This window comes from Dendrobates tinctorius, unplaced genomic scaffold, assembly GCF_039654945.1.
Source record: "Dendrobates tinctorius isolate UK_male_01 unplaced genomic scaffold, ASM3965494v1 ptg000108l, whole genome shotgun sequence".
NCBI classification, from domain to species: domain Eukaryota; kingdom Metazoa; phylum Chordata; class Amphibia; order Anura; family Dendrobatidae; genus Dendrobates; species Dendrobates tinctorius.
Genome location: NW_027361776.1, coordinates 5,053,084 through 5,069,079, shown reverse-complemented (window position 1 = coordinate 5,069,079; position 15,996 = coordinate 5,053,084). Strand labels below are relative to the sequence as shown.

General features: G+C 45.5%; 1 protein-coding gene across 3 annotated transcripts in view; it reads left to right on the top strand.

Annotated features, from left to right (window-relative positions):
• Positions 1-14,222, top strand: part of TENM2 (teneurin transmembrane protein 2) — a 6,300,157-nt gene extending 6,285,935 nt beyond the window's left edge. For all 3 annotated transcript variants that reach the window (XM_073589482.1, XM_073589484.1, XM_073589485.1), the window contains one exon: positions 12,408-14,222. In XM_073589482.1, the coding sequence (XP_073445583.1) occupies positions 12,408-13,169 (762 nt within the window). In that variant the 3' untranslated portion in view covers positions 13,170-14,222. The remainder of the gene's footprint in view (positions 1-12,407) is intronic.
• The last annotated feature ends 1,774 nt before the right edge of the window (positions 14,223-15,996 follow it).

Here is a 15,996-nt window from a genome sequence, read left to right as displayed (position 1 = left end):
GGTCCAATAAATCTATGTTTAAACTTTGGAGAAGCCTCCTTCATAGAGATATTCTTTGATGACAACCAAACCATATCACCCACCTTAAACCGGGGACCAATGGTCCTATGCCGGTTGGAAAACTGTTGGGCCTTTTCCTGGGAGAGAGACAACTTATCCACCACTTGGTCCCAGATCTGGTGCATTCTCTCCACCACAGTGTCAACACCTGGGCAGGCAGAAGACTCCATCTGCCCTGAAGAGAATCGAGGATGAAACCCAAAGTTACAAAAAAAAGGTGACATCAAAGTGGCAGAACTAGCTCTATTATTTAAAGCAAATTCGGCCAACGGCAAACATGAAACCCAATCATCCTGATCAGCAGAAATAAAACATCTCAAATAAGACTCCAAAGTCTGGTTTGTTCTCTCCGTCTGCCCATTGGTCTGAGGGTGAAACGCAGAGGAGAAGGACAACTGAATTCCCAGCTTGGAACAGAAAGTTCTCAAATCTAGACACAAACTGAACTCCTCTGTCAGATACAATATTCTCAGGAATCCCGTGCAAGCGAACCACCTGTTGCAAAAACAAGGGCACCAACTCTGAGGAAGATGGCAACTTAGGGAGTGGTACAAGATGGACCATCTTAGAGAATCTATCACAAATCACCCAAATAACAGTCATTCTCTGAGAGACAGGCATATCAGAAATAAAATCCATTGAAATATGGGTCCATGGCCTCCTGGGCACCGGCAAAGGCATCAACAACCCTTTACAGCGAGAACAAGGTTTAGACCGGGAGCAAGTCCCACAGGACTGCACAAAATTCCTGACATCACGAGACAAGGCGGGCCACCAAAAAGACAGACTCACCAAATCTCTAGTACCAAAAATACCTGGATGACCAGCCAATGCGGAGCAATGAACTTCAGACATTACTCTCTTCCTCCACTGGTCAGGAACATACAATTTTCCAATGGGACAACACTCAGGTTTGTCCTCCTGAAACTCTTCCAGAGCACGTCTCAAATCGGGCGAGATGGCAGAAAGAACTACCCCCTCACCTAAGATGGTAGCAGGCTTGGTCACAATAGGAGAATCAGCAAAGAAACTCCTAGAGAGGGCGTCTGCCTTGACATTCTTAGTGCCCGGAAGAAAAGAGACCACAAAATCAAAACGTGTGAAAAACAAGGCCCACCTAGCCTGTCTAGGATTCAAGCGTTTGGCCGACTCAAGGTAAATCAAATTCTTGTGGTCAGTAAGGACCACGACTTGATGTTTAGCTCTCTCCAACCAATGTCTCCACTCCTCAAATGCCCATTTCATGGCTAACAGTTCTCGATTCCCCACATCATAGTTGTGTTCGGATGGGGAGAACTTTCGGGAAAAGAAAGCACATGGATTCATTTTACATGTTACCGGATCTTTTTGGGACAAAACAGCTCCTGCACCAATCTCAGAAGCGTCCACCTCTACCTGAAACGGGAGTGAGACATCAGGTTGCCGCAAAACCGGAGCAGAAATGAACCTCCGCTTCAGCTCCTGAAAGGAAGAAACAGCCTCTGGAGACCAATTTAGCACATCAGCACCCTTCTTAGTCAAATCAGTCAATGGTTTGGCAATACTAGAAAAATTAGCTATAAATTTACGATAAAAATTAGCAAAACCCAAAAACTTCTGAAGGGCCTTCAAAGAAGTGGGCTGAACCCAATCATAAATGGCCTATACCTTGGCCGGATCCATTTCAATAGTTGACGGAGACAAAATAAATCCCAAAAATGAAATCCTCTGTACACCAAAAAGGCATTTCGATCCCTTAACATACAGGAAATTCTCCCTCAAAATCCGGAACACAGTCCGAACATGTTCCACATGAGAGTCCCAATCCCTGGAAAAAATCAAAATATCATCCAGATAGATGATCAAAAATTTATCCACAAAGTCCCGGAAAATATCATTCATGAAGCACTGGAAGACAAAAGGGGCATTAGTGAGCCCAAAAGGCATCACCAGGTACTCAAAATGTCCCTCCGGAGTATTAAACGCCATCTTCCATTCATCCCCATGCTTAATGCGAATAAGATTATACGCCCCCTGAGGTCAAGCTTGGTAAACCAGCAAGCACCTTTAACTCTGGAGAAAAGATCAGAAATCAGGGGTAACGGATACTGATATTAAACAGTAATTTTGTTGAGGGAACGATAGTCAATACAAGGCCTTAATGAACCATCTTTCTTGGCCACGAAAAAAAAACCAGCATCCAAGGGTGAAGAGGATGGTCTAATATGACCCTTCTCCAATGACTCCTTAATATAAGATCGCATAGCCTCATGCTCGGGTACAGATAAATTGAAAAGTTGACCCTTGGGAAATTTACACCCAGGGTTCAACTCAATTGCACAGTCAAAACTCCTATGAGGAGGCAAAGACGCAGACTTATTCTCACTAAATACATCATAAAAATCAGCCAAATAGTCAGGAACATCATGCGACTGGGGAGAGGTGGAGAAAACAGGAGCGTCACCAAGAGCACACCGACAACCCCAACTCACCACAGACACAGATTTCCAATCCAAAACTGGATTATGGATTTGTAACCAGGGAAATCCCAGAACAATGGTTTCATGCAAATTATGCAACACCAAAAATCTGCAATTTTCTTGGTGGTCTGAGGCGACCCGCATTACCACCTGGGTCCAAAACTGAGGTTTATTCTTCGCCAAAGGAGTAGCATCAATACCCCTCAAAGGGATAGGCATCCGCAGAGGTGTCATAGGAAACCCACAACGTTTAGCAAAATCCAAGTCCATCAGGTTCAGAGCCGCTCCCGAATCCACAAAAGCCTTAGCGGAAAATGTGGACAGGGAGCAGATCATAGTAATTGCCAGAAGAAACTTAGGTTGAACACCACCCACAGCAAATGTGTGTGCAAATCGTTTCTCTCGTTTAGGGCAGACAGAAATCATATGAGAGGCATCTCCACAGAAAAAACACAGCTTATTACGCCTTCTGAACTCCTGACGTTGCGCCCTAGACAAAACTCTATCACATTGCATAGGTTCAGACATTTGTTCAACAGGTGGCAACATTTCTCGTGTACTTTTACGTTCACGTAAACGCCGATCAACCTGAATGGCTAATGACATAGAATCGTCAAGACCAGAGGGAACAGGAAATCCCACCATAGTATCTTTTATGGTTTCTGACAGACCCTTCCGAAAGAGAGCTGCCAAGGCACCATCATTCCAGGTAGTAAGGACCGCCCACTTTCAGAATTTTTGACAGTATAACTCTGCAGAATCCTGACCCTGGCTCAATGCCAACAGGGCTTTCTCAGCTTGATCAATAGCATTAGGTTCATCATACAACAACCCCAAGGCTTGAAAAAATGCGTCCACATTAGTTAGAATAGGATCATCAGGTGTCAAAGAAAACGCCCAATCCTGGGGATCGCCGCGCAGTAAAGAGATGACAATTTTAACCTGCTGCGCAGAGCTCCCCGAAAAGTTAGTCTTCAAGGCAAGAAATAATTTACACTTATTCTTAAAATTCAAAAATTTAGACCGATCCCCAAAAAACACATCAGTAGTAGGAATCTTTGGTTCAGCAGCATGTGAATGAGCAAGATAGGCGGAAATTCCCCGCACTTCAGCAGCCAGCTGATCCACACGATCAGACAATTGCTTAATCTCCATTAAAAAAATTCCTCCTACGGCCCCAGAGAAAAAGAGGAAAAAATATACAAAAAAAAATTCTGACACTTTTTTTTTTTTTTTACAATTCTCTCCTGCTATTGAGTACCCTAGAATCTGCGGTATGGCTGGTGATTCTGTTATGAATGAGTCACCGGAGGAGGAAAAAACAAAAATACAAGCTAAGTCCAGGAAACCGGAGAGGTTGGTAGCTAGCGGATTGCAGACCCCTGATCCTATTCACAATAACTAACAGTAGCCGTGGGGTGTTCCTACGGTGGTCCTAGACACTTCGTTCACAGCCGGAGAACTAAATAAGCCTAAAGAAAGAAAGGGGAAATCTAAACTGCCCCAGAGCAGACCCTAAAGCAATAGACAGCCCCCAACATGTATTGACGGTGAAAACAGATGAAAACACAAACACAGACAGAAAGACAGGCTGAGCAAACGATGGGGCCCAACTAACTAGATAGGACAGGAAAGAAAAGCAACTGTCTGCAATCACGCAAAAACCCTGCCAAAAATAATGTCCAACACGTCTGATAGAAAAGGCCCTGAAGTCACTAGGCTTCAAAATCACTATATCAGCTCTCAGGTATATTCTGAAAACAGAGCAAAGAGATCAACTGATCAGAGACAAAAATGGAGTTCAGCCAGTTCCAACCAGGGCTGGCTGAACACAAACACTAAGTAAACCCGACAAAATCTCATGGAACAATAGCAGAGCAAAAACTTAGCTTTAGTAGACAGGACTAAACTGGAGGCCAGAGCTCAAAGCAGAGAGGCTCACCAGCAACCCAGCAGGGCATCGGCGGCCTTAAATCCACTCAGAGATTCCGGATGTCCAATCACACTCCACCTGTTCAGATGACAGGTTTTTCCCATCCAAATCAATTTCACTACCTCCTTTCACCAGCAGAGGGAATTCATCGGACATCAAAGGTGAAGGAGAAAATGAGCTCATAACACCCCACTCTGGCTGGATGCTTTTGTTAGTGGGACTCCTGAACGGAAGCATGGCGGAGGCTTACCGAACCATTGACTCACAGCGGAATCGGGATTATAACACTGTAAAGTGGACTATCCTGGATTACCATGCTATCACCCCAGACTCATATAGGGCCAAGTTCCTAGACCTCCCATGCACAACAGGACATCGTTTAGGATGTATACACATAAGATGTCCCAGGCATGTCGGAGATGGCTGGAAGCAGAAAACGCCTTTTCTGTGGAAGACGTTATACAGGCGTTCCTTATGGAACAATTTCTTGCCAAGTGCCCCGCAGAGGTATGGGAATGGGTCCGGGAGTGCAAACCATGTACTGTGGATAGAGCTGCAGCCCTGGCTGATGAAGCCGATGAAGCCCTTACTATCCGACCGCAATGGAGGAGGCTGCTGGACAATGAACCACGGCCTGCTCCTGCGCCCCGTCCCCCTCCGATTATATCTGCCCTTCTACCTAGTCGCAAGCCGATGACAATCACGCCTCACAATCCTGGGCCCCAACAGTTCCGACCATGACCTGGGGGTATCACAGAGAGGAGATGTTATGGGTGTGATCAACCTGGACATTTGCAGTTTGGCTGTCCCTCAAGGATTCCGAGGGAGCCCCACACAGCCCCACCTAGTCCAGTGCATCTTGTGCACTCCATCCTGCCTGAGGAAGAGCTACCACCACCCCCACCAGAGTGGACCACTGACCACGGCACCATAGATACCCCTCCTGGAGTATACGGACTCCGGCCTTTGTCCCTTAGCTACCCAGAGCAATGGCAATGCCACCTGCAGGATGTCTTAATTGATGGATACAAAGTGTCAGGATTTAGAGACACAGGGGCATTCCTGACTATCGCTTACCCCCGTGTGGTTCGACCCGAGGCAATTCACCAGGGTCCGGTAATTCCCATTGTCCTGGCGGGGGGTGCCCGCAAATATATACAGAGAGCTTCTGTGCATTTGGATTATGATCACATTTTCTCCCGGATGCCTCGGCCTTTTTCTTTGGTCGAGGACCCGGTGGTCTGAAGAGACCGGATAGATACCGCCCAAGGGTCCCCTGCCTGCACTTTTAATTGGAACGCAGAGGTTGGAAGCACCTCTTACAGTGGTCTCACCAGTTTCGCCATTTCAACCTGTGGTTTCAGGACAATGTCTTGGTCTTCTAGGTTGGTGCAGCACACCAGGACGGTCCCTTTCCGCACAGTGGCCAAGGTGTGGGCCACCAGGACTCCAGGGAGTAGGCGCTCGGAGAAGCACGGCTCCACCTGCATCTCCACTCCCTCCAAGGTCACAGGGGCCCAGATAGGCAAGGCCACTACTGTCTGCCCGGGCGGCAGCACGAGTGGAGGAGCCGCCGGTGCGATCACCTTCCCCAGCACCTCGCCTTCCTGGCAGTCCTGGAGGACTCGCGCACCCTGTACCAACTGCTGGAAGATCCGCCCTTGGGGCATGCGGAAGCCCCACTTGGTCAGAGTCTCTTGCGTGGGCTCATTGATGAGTAGGTTGCTGAACTCTCGCAGTATGTTCATACCCAGGGTAACCGGATGTTTGTCGTTAGCATCTCCCTGGGTCAGGATCACTCCCCGGCGGCCGAGTGATTTGCCGCATAGCGAAATCTGCATCCAGACTACTCTGACGACAGGAACCAGTAGCTGGTTGGTGGCTACCAGCTTTATCATGGACCCCCACTGAGGTCTCACTGCTTTGGGAAAATGCTGGCGAAAATAAGTCTCTGACATGGTTGTTACTTGCGACCCTGTATCTACTAGGCATCATACGGCACGGCCTTCGACCTCTGCCCATACCACTGGACACTGCACAATCAGATCTTTGTGACTTCCACCACCCCGTGTGGTGGGCTCTGGCTCCGAGCGGCGTTCCCCCAGCTCAGGGTCCTCTGATTTTAATGGCCGGTGGGGCAGGTTCCTCCTGCAATGTGGGCACTCTCGGGTGGAGTGTCCCAATCCTCCACAATCGTAACAGGCGAATGGTCGTGGGAACCGACTCTGGTGAGGGCTGCGATGGTTCGTGCCTTCTCTGCCCGGCCCCAACCGATTTCTTGTGGACTCTTTTTTCACTTTGGCCAATTCGCCTTTAATACTTTGTAGCTCTTCCCTCATCTCTTGTACCCAGTGGGGTTCTTCCAGGGTGCTTACGGATGCTTCGATACTCCGAGCCATCCCCACAGGGACTGTCACCCCTTGCTCCTGTTCCCGAACAGGTGCCTCCTTTCCTATCTCCAAAAAGGTCAGATGCGGGTCCACTCAACTCCTGTTTCGTCAGGGTGCCTCATAGCCTGGTCACTAAAAGGTCACGTAATGTTACGTCCACGGTCCCCATGCCAACCCTGTCCTTCCTTTCAATGGCTGTAAACAATTCCTGCAAAATATTCATATATTGCATCACTGTTTCCCCCTCTTTCTGCATGCAACTAAACATCCGGGTTCTCAGTTCTCCCACATCAGTCAGGTCCCCATGGGTCTCCTCTAAGGCTGGTTTCACATTTGCGTTTTTTTGCGCTGGAAAAAAACGCATACGTGCGCATGCGTTTTTTCCCCTATATTTAACATGGGTGCGCATACCTGCGCGCTGGTAAGCGCACGTATGCGATTTTCATGCGCTGCGTTTTTTTGGGGTGTGCGTTGGTATTTTCCAGACGCAGCATGTTGCATTTTTTGGCCCTGCAAAAAAGCGCATGCGCACGTATGCGCACGTTTTGCGCTAAAAATGGCCATTATAGCCTATGGGAGCGCATATGTGCGCATTGGCATGCTTATGTATGCTTTTTTTGCACATGCGTTTTTTTTTGTTAACCATGGAATTTAGGGGTTTGGGTTAGAGTTAGGGTTAGTTAAAGGGGTTTAGGGTTAGGGTCAGGGTCAGGGTTAGGGTTGGGGTCAGGGTTAGGGTTAAGTATGGTTTGGTTAAGGGTTAGGGTCAGGGTTAGGGTTAGGGTTAGAATTAGGGTCATGGTTAGGGTTAAGTATGGTTTGGTTAAGGGTTAGGGTCAGGGTTAGGGTTAGGGTTAGGGTTAGTTAGGGTTTAGGGTTTGGGTTCGGGTTAAGTATGGTTTGGTTAAGGGTTAGGGTTAGGGTTAGGGTTAGGGTTAGTTAGGGTTTAGGGTTTGGGTTAGGGTTAAGTATGGTTTGGTTAAGGGTTAGGGTCAGGGTTAGGGTTAGGGTTAGGGTTAGGGTTAAGTATGGTTTGGTTAAGGGTTAGGGTCAGGGTTAGGGTTAGGGTTAGGGTCAGGGTTAGGGTTAGTTAGGGTTTAGGGTTTGGGTTAGGGTTAAGTATGGTTTGGTTAAGGGTTAGGGTCAGGGTTAGGGTTAGGGTCAGGGTTAGGGTTAGGGTTAGTAAAGTCATGGTTTGGGTTAGTGTGAGGGGCCACCTAATGTTGGAAAAAACGCAAACGCGGTAAAAATGCACTAAAAACGCATACAAACGCATAAAAACGCTGCGTTTTTTTCATGCATGCTCATAAAAATGCTTGAAAAAAACGCAGCAGTTGTATGCTTTTGTATGCGTTTTTTCAATGCGTTTTTTTGCGGGAAAAACGCGCTGCAAAAAAAAGCAAGTGTGAAACTAGCCTAAGATTTGTAACACCCTGACAAAGGTGTTTCACTGCCCCAGAGGCCTCAACATTACGGAATCCCGGGCATCCCCGTCCAACGCCATTAGGGCCACTTCTGCCTCTAGGTAAAAGGTCAGTGGATGCATCCTAAATAACCCTCGCTTTCGCTCCATCCAGTTCCACAGCATAGTATTGCTGCCAGAGAACCTGGGTAGATTGCTCAGCATAGCCCCCAAGGATAGGCTGGGCCGGGGCCCACCGTTGCCCCTCTGGGCCACACCATCTCCACTCGCGCTCAGAGACCGCATCCTGCCGACTACGCCAAATGTAGTAATTGCAGGTACGTGGGATGCAGTGACGAGATGGGAGACAGGATGAACTTTAAGATGTAACTTTTATATCTATATAGGTGCCTATAGGGGCTATTTCAAGCAGCCAAACAAGCCAACAGCAGTTATCCTCGCAGGGATCAAAGCAAGAATACACTGGTGACACAAACACAACTAACCCGGCAAAGACCGGTCACTATATGGCCGCGGTATGGCCGACTATGGGTCCAGAATGTTTACTATAATGTGTCACTTACCCTCTCTGACGTCCGGCAGAGCGATGGTCATTGATGCTTCGGCATATCAGCTGCTGGGCCCAGTCGATGAGGATCTGGCAAAGACTTTGGGCGTTCCTACGCCCAAGTGAGGTGGGGGCATAGCAGGCCCCTGGAGAGTTCCTCGGCGTAGAGCTCCCTGACGGGGGCGATGTGGTGTTTCTCGAGCACCGGAGAATGGAGGCCGCAGCCACAAGATGCGAACGGGCAGCGGCGGCCGCGAGTGGTGGTGGGCAGGCCGCAGTCGCAGCCCGGAGCTGAGCTATGGAGACCGCGGGTGGCAACGGACAGGCCGCAGCCACGGGTTGGAGTGCGGCGGCGGCAACCGTGGGTAGTGGCGGACCGGCCGCAGCCGCGGGCTGAAGTGAGGCAGCGGCGGCCGCGGGCGGTAGCGGGCAGGACGCAGCCGCAGGCTGAAGTGAGGCGGCGGTGGCCACGGGGAGCAGCGGACAGGCCACGACCGCAGGCTGATGTCGGGTGGTGGCGGCCGCTGGGATGGGCGGTCTGTGTTCCTCTACTGGACGGCCCGGTGCCGTCTCCCTTCTGCCCACAGTGAGTCTCCCTTCCGTCTCTCCTGTCGCTGCTTTCCTCTCTTGTCTCTTTCACTGACTCTTGATCTGGCTCCATGGCGCCCACTAGCTTCCTTGCTCCTTCTCTCCTGCTTTGTCAACTGCCCTCTGTTGGCGTCCTCAGCCCCTTTTATATTAGCTCCTTCCCTGACCTTTCTAGAAGTCTCTGTGTTCCGTCCCCTAATTATGTCCCCCAGAAACAGTCCCCCTAGGAACCTTGGTGACATCCCCCTTGGTTCCGGCCCGGACACACAGCGGGGACGACTCCTCCTACAGAGCTATGTGTGTTTGATCCTGAGGTATACATCCCTCATCTCATTTTTTGTGTTTTTCTACCATTGTGTCATTGATTATTTGGCTCATCCTGTGATAGGGTAGTTTTCACTACCAATATAAGGCTCGTTTGTGTCATTACCTATAAAGAGATTTATTTCATGAGTGTCACAATACATATATAGACCTTTTTCTTAGATACCAAACATGTCTAGGTTCTTTTTTAATTAAATGTTAAAAAATATTCAAAGTTTGTTAAAAAAAAAAGTCACCATTTTATGAGACCTGCAGCATCTCCATTTTTCGGGATCTGGGTGAGGATTTAATTTATCTTTTGCACCAAGCTGATGTTTTTATTGATACCATTGGAGTGTAAATACAATGCTTTGATCGCCCGTTATTCCATTTTAATGAAATGGAGAAGAAGGAAGTGATCTCCAGCGTGAAGAGTTGGGTAAAATTCCAATTTATTTATATCATAATAAAGAAAATTCATAATAGGACATCATGTGGACAGGGTCCCAGGTACAAGCAGCAATCAACACGTTTCGACCCGTGAGGGTCTTAATCATCCATGATTAAGACCCTCATGGGTCAAACTGCGTTGGTTGCTGTTTGTACCTGGGACCCTGTCCACATGATGTCCTATTATGAATTTTGATTTTTTATTATGATATAAATAAATTGGAATTTTACCCAAGTCTTCACACTGGAAATCACTTCCTTTTTCTCCTTTTCCTGTCGTGGACAATGCCTCTTATCAAGGCTTCTCCATGCGTGTCTCATTATTGCATTCCAGCTGCGACCGGCGTCTTGCAAGTACTGCATTTTCTGGATTCCTATTGAGAGTGGTGAACTGATTTTTTTTCCTTTTTCCCTATTTTTTTTTCTCATTTTAATGAAATGTAGCTGCGACCAAAAAAACTTAGTTCTGGCATTTTTTTTTTTCTTGTTATGCTGTTTACCAGTCGGATTAAATCTTTTTAGATTTTGATAGATCGGGCAAATCTGAATGCAGTGATACCCAATAAGTGTATTTTTTATTATTGTTTTATTTTGATTGGAGCAAAGGGGTGTGACTTGAACTTTAATTTTTTTTTTTAATTTTTTATATTTTTAAAAAACATTTTTGGCTTAGGAGACATGAAACTATGATCTTCTGATTGCTTGTGCTACACATAGAAGGGCTTCAGTCCTTCTCTGTGTACCAGAATTGATCATCTGGTTATGAACTGATCATTTGGAATGCCTTGAGGGCCAGCGTTCATAGCAGATCAGCAGTGACAACTACGAGGTCTCCTGCAGACCCCGGGTTGTCATGCCAACACGTCGGCATCCTGCGATCATGTGACTGGGACACCAATGGGCGGAGCTAGTGACACACTTGCGGTGCGATCACGTTAAATGCCGCTGTGAGAGATTGACAGCGACAGTTAAAATGTTAGCTGCAGGTGGATCGCAATTTCATCAGCTTGACATGTGCCAGAATATATGTGGTTTCAGTGCCAGAGGCCACATCAAAAGGGAACACAAAGCATATGACATATGTATTTATGTACATCATATGTCATGAAGGGGTTACACCTAGAGTTGAGCGACTTTGGTCGGATCGGGTTTCATGAAACAAAATTTGTTTCAGATGAAACTGGTCCGATTAGGGCAAAAAAAGTCGGAGTTTCGTCCGAAACCCGACCCCAATTGCAAGTCAATGGGGAATAAAAGTCGGCATTGAGCGGATGACATTGATCCACTCAATGCCGACTTTTATTCCCCGTTGACTTGCATTGGGGTCGGGTTTCGGACGAAACTCCGACTTTTTTTGCCCTAGTCGGACCAGTTTCATCTGAAACAAATTTAGTTTCATGAAACCCGTTCCGACCAAAGTCGTTTAACTCTAGTTACACCTAAAAATGAATTTTTATATTTAACATGAAATATAGCAGTTTGGTAGTCCTCACATTTTTAGCATGACCCTGATGCTTTCAAAATTGCAAATATCTTGCAGAGAATATAGGGATTAGTCTCCTGCTAATCTGTTCCATCTTTAGCTGGTGGCAGACTTAAGCCACTTCCTTTTAGCTAAGGGGGTGGTGCTTATTGCTCTTTTGTATTACATGAGTCATGACACAGTGGGGAAGATTTGTTGCTTCCAGTTCTGTCATATAGCAACATACAAGACATTGATAATGGACAGGACTGAGCTGCCAACACGCAGATAAGATTTTTTAATTTGTTTCTCAATTTTAAATATACAGTATATTATAGATTTAATATAAGACCACATAGAATCAAAAAACAAAAGGAGAATGACTGAGAGATTGCTCTGGAATACTTATTACTTTTTGTGCATTTTATGTGTTCAGTGTTTCTTTAATTCCCCTTATTTTTTAAGAACAATGGATTGAGCACGTTATTGCTCATGTTTAACACTTCACATTTCATGCTTTTTTGTATTAATCACACAGTGGAGTACTATATAAATCTGCAATGTTTCTTAACTTTATTTGTGAACCGTTTCCTTCATAATATAAGACTTTAGATTTCTCAAATAGCTGAATAACTTTTCTAATTTCATGTGATTTACTTTTCTAGTAAATTAAGGGCAAAATGTAATTAAGTCAGTATTGCATGACCTTCAGATATCAGTACAGTCTAGTTACCATGGTTCACTGCATTACTTTTTAACTTTCTACAACTAATTCATTTTTCTGTCTTACAGCTAATTACGGGTGTTCAACAGACCTCTGAAAGACATAATCAAGCATTTATGGCATTGGAGGGTCAAACCATAGTGAAGCGACTCCATGCAAACATAAGGGAAAAACTGGGACACTGGTTTGCAACTGCAGTTCCTATAATTGGAAAAGGAATAATGTTTGCAATCAAAGAAGGAAAAGTGACAACGGGAATGTCCAGCATTGCAAGTGAAGACAGCCGGAAAATTGCTCTTGTGCTTAACGGAGCTCACTACTTGGAAAAAATGTACTACAACATAGAGGGAAAGGACACCCATTATTTTGTCAAAATCGGATCATCCGACAGCGATCTAGTCACCTTAGGTTTGACTACGGGTCGCAAAACACTAGATAGTGGAGTTAATGTCACAGTCTCTCAGCCAACCTTGCTGATAAATGGAAGGACTCGCAGGTTTACAAACACAGAGTTTGAGCATTCATCTCTCATTTTAAACATTCGCTATGGGTTGACTGTCGACACCCTTGATGAAGAGAGAGCACGAGTTCTTGACCAAGCACGTCAACGAGCATTGAATGCAGCTTGGGCAAAAGAGCAGCAAAAGGCCATGGATGGGAAAGAAGGCAGTCGCTTATGGACTGAGGGTGAAAAACAGCAACTTCTAAGCACAGGAAGAGTTCAAGGATATGAAGGCTACTATATCCTTCCGGTGGAGCAGTACCCAGAACTAGCAGACAGCAGCAGTAACATCCAGTTCTTGAGACAGAATGAAATGGGAAAGAGGTAACAAATTAATCTGCTGTCATTCGTCTCTGGATGAATCAGTAGTAATAAAACTGTTATCTCCTCTCCTAAGGAGATGAAGACCTAAATGGGGCACTAGGCTGAATTGTTTTGAGACCGGTAAGTAGCATGAAAGCTCACATTTTTTGAGTTGAATGCTACTGACAACCACAAATCGAAGTGGACTTAAAGCCTGACTTCAAGGAAAACACAAATAAACATAAGTACCCCTGTGATATTACCCACTTCTTCTGGGTCTCTGTTACAAAAAATAATAATCAAGGCCTCTGATTACCTCACTTCTTTGACATGTGAGGAAAATACAGAAACAAAAAAATTCCACCTTTCCAAGATCTTTTGCTGAAAACTACTAAGACTGCTTCTTTGATAAGTATTCCAACATTTTGATTTCTGAAGAATGCTTACTGCATTGGAAAAAAATGACGATTGAGAGATTTGTAGAAACAACTTTAAAACTAAGAGCACTGGATAGACTCTGACAAGAAAACTCAAACTTTGCTTGCACTCTTATCCCAAAATGCTCTTACTTAATTTATTCATTAAGTGGGTAGAGTGTGATGTGTGAGTCAAATGGCTTTCACTACAGATAAATTCATCCTCTTGTTTGTATTTGAGAAATCCATTGTGGACAATACAGTATAACACAGTTACAGGGTGTAGTCTATTTAGAATCAGTAGTTTGTTGGTATCAGTTTCAGTAGAGATGTGGGCATTGTGACACTATCGCAAATGGACACCACTCCTGATCACCCTGTTCATATAAGGAGGCCAGATGGCAAAATCACTGTTTCAGATTAAGACTAGAAATGTGTTTGTTTGGTCAAAACAATAAACTGAGACAATCACCTTACAGTCACCACAAAATGATTATGAACTTTGGTAATTTTTTTGTAATATACATGTATGAACTGTTCATTGAGTTTTTATATTATTTTAATTTTTAATTTGCTGCTAAATGAAAATTAGAGACAGGCAAAGATAATTTATGGCAAAGTGTTCAAATTGTTTATACATAAATAAAGTCTCTAAAACTGTGGATGTCTTTCTCTGGAATCTGGACTATTTTTATATTTTGATTCTTTGTGTTTGGACCAAACGGAAGATAATTAGTAAGGGATAAATATTTGGTTTAAATTTTGACCTCAGAAGATTTTTATTTACTTTCTTTGTTCATATAGTGGGGTCCAAACAGCACTATAGCTCAATTTCCATATGTGTTTGGTCTTTAATGTATTTTACATGTAGTGATGATCACCTGAAGAAACATTAATTGCATATATTGCCAAGGGTAAACTAAAGGCCCCGTTACACATAACGATGTCCCAGCAATCCCACCAACGATCCGACATGGATAGGATCGCTGGGACATCGTTAGACAGCCCCTCCAGCGATCAGGACCAGCGAGCAAGCTGGTTTAGAATGTAAACATCGGGTATCTAAGAGCTGCGCGGCTCTTTGATACCCGCTGTTTACCCTGGAAACCAGCGTGCACGCTGGTTTCCAAGGTAAACAGGGGTAACTAAGAGCCACGCAGCTCTTAGATACCCGATGTTTACATTGGGAACCACAGTATTTCAAAAAGAGACACCGCACTCAAAGAGCGAGAGGGAGGTGCACAAGTCGGGTATCCAACCAACTATACAAAATATCAAAAAACTTGGCACTCGAAAACGAAGGCAATTTCACAGTTCCTTTATTGTTATCGCTTCCAATGCAACACATTCCTTTTGAACGTTTTCGGTCAAACAACAGACCTTCATCAGAATACTTTTCTCATGGTTGATTTAGCTAAAAAAGGAGCTGTATGGGAAAACCCATCTGCTGTAGGGAATGCTGTACTGGGTACACAACTTGTGGTACTGAATAACTAAGAAGATGTGTACAGGTAAAGCAGACGTCTCCTGGGAAGCGGCTCAAGAGGGCGAAAAGGCACTGTGAAGAAAAAGGGGTGCATGCAAAGCCTCCTTTGTGGGACTAATATGGGAGTTGATAGGCTGACAGCGTATTGAGTACTAGGTTTATTGCCCCAAACTGGCGCTGTATATGAATAGGCAATCCAGTGATGCTGGGACGCAGCGTCTCCCCTGGCTGCAGCTTCATGTTCCCTGGACACAGGCTAAGCGCTTCTATGCTGCACTTCTGGTGCCCTCTCCTATAGCGCTGGTTCATTTACCTGTGTTCAGTGTGGGACCACTGGATAGGGCTCACAAGCTGAATACTCCACAGTATCCTCTAAGTGCGGAAACCAATATGCCACCAATCTAGCCATAGCCGCAACATTCCCATATTCAAGGCATCACTGTCTTGCCTGTTCATATACAGCGCCAGTTTGGGGCAATAAACCTAGTACTCAATACGCTGTCAGCCTATCAACTCCCATATTAGTCCCACAGAGGAGGCTTTGCATGCACTCCTTTTTCTTCACAGTGCCTTTTCGCTCCCTTGAGCCGCTTCCCCGAAGACGTCTGCTTTACCTTTACACATCTTCTTATTCAGTACCACAAGTTGTGTACCCAGTACAGCATACCCTACAGCATTTGGGTTTTCCCATACAGCTCCTTTTTTAGCTAAATCAACCATGAGAAAAGTATTCTGATGAAGGTTTGTTGTTTGACCGAAAACGTTCAAAAGGAATGTGTTGAATTGGATGCGATAACAATAAAGGAACTGTGAAATTGCCTTCGTTTTTGAGTGCCAAGTTTTTTGATAATTTTTACATTGGAAACCAGCGTCGCTGATCGCTGGTCTCTCGCTACCACATGCAGCGATGCATGCTGGCCAGCGAGAGACCAGCGATCAAAAAATGGCCC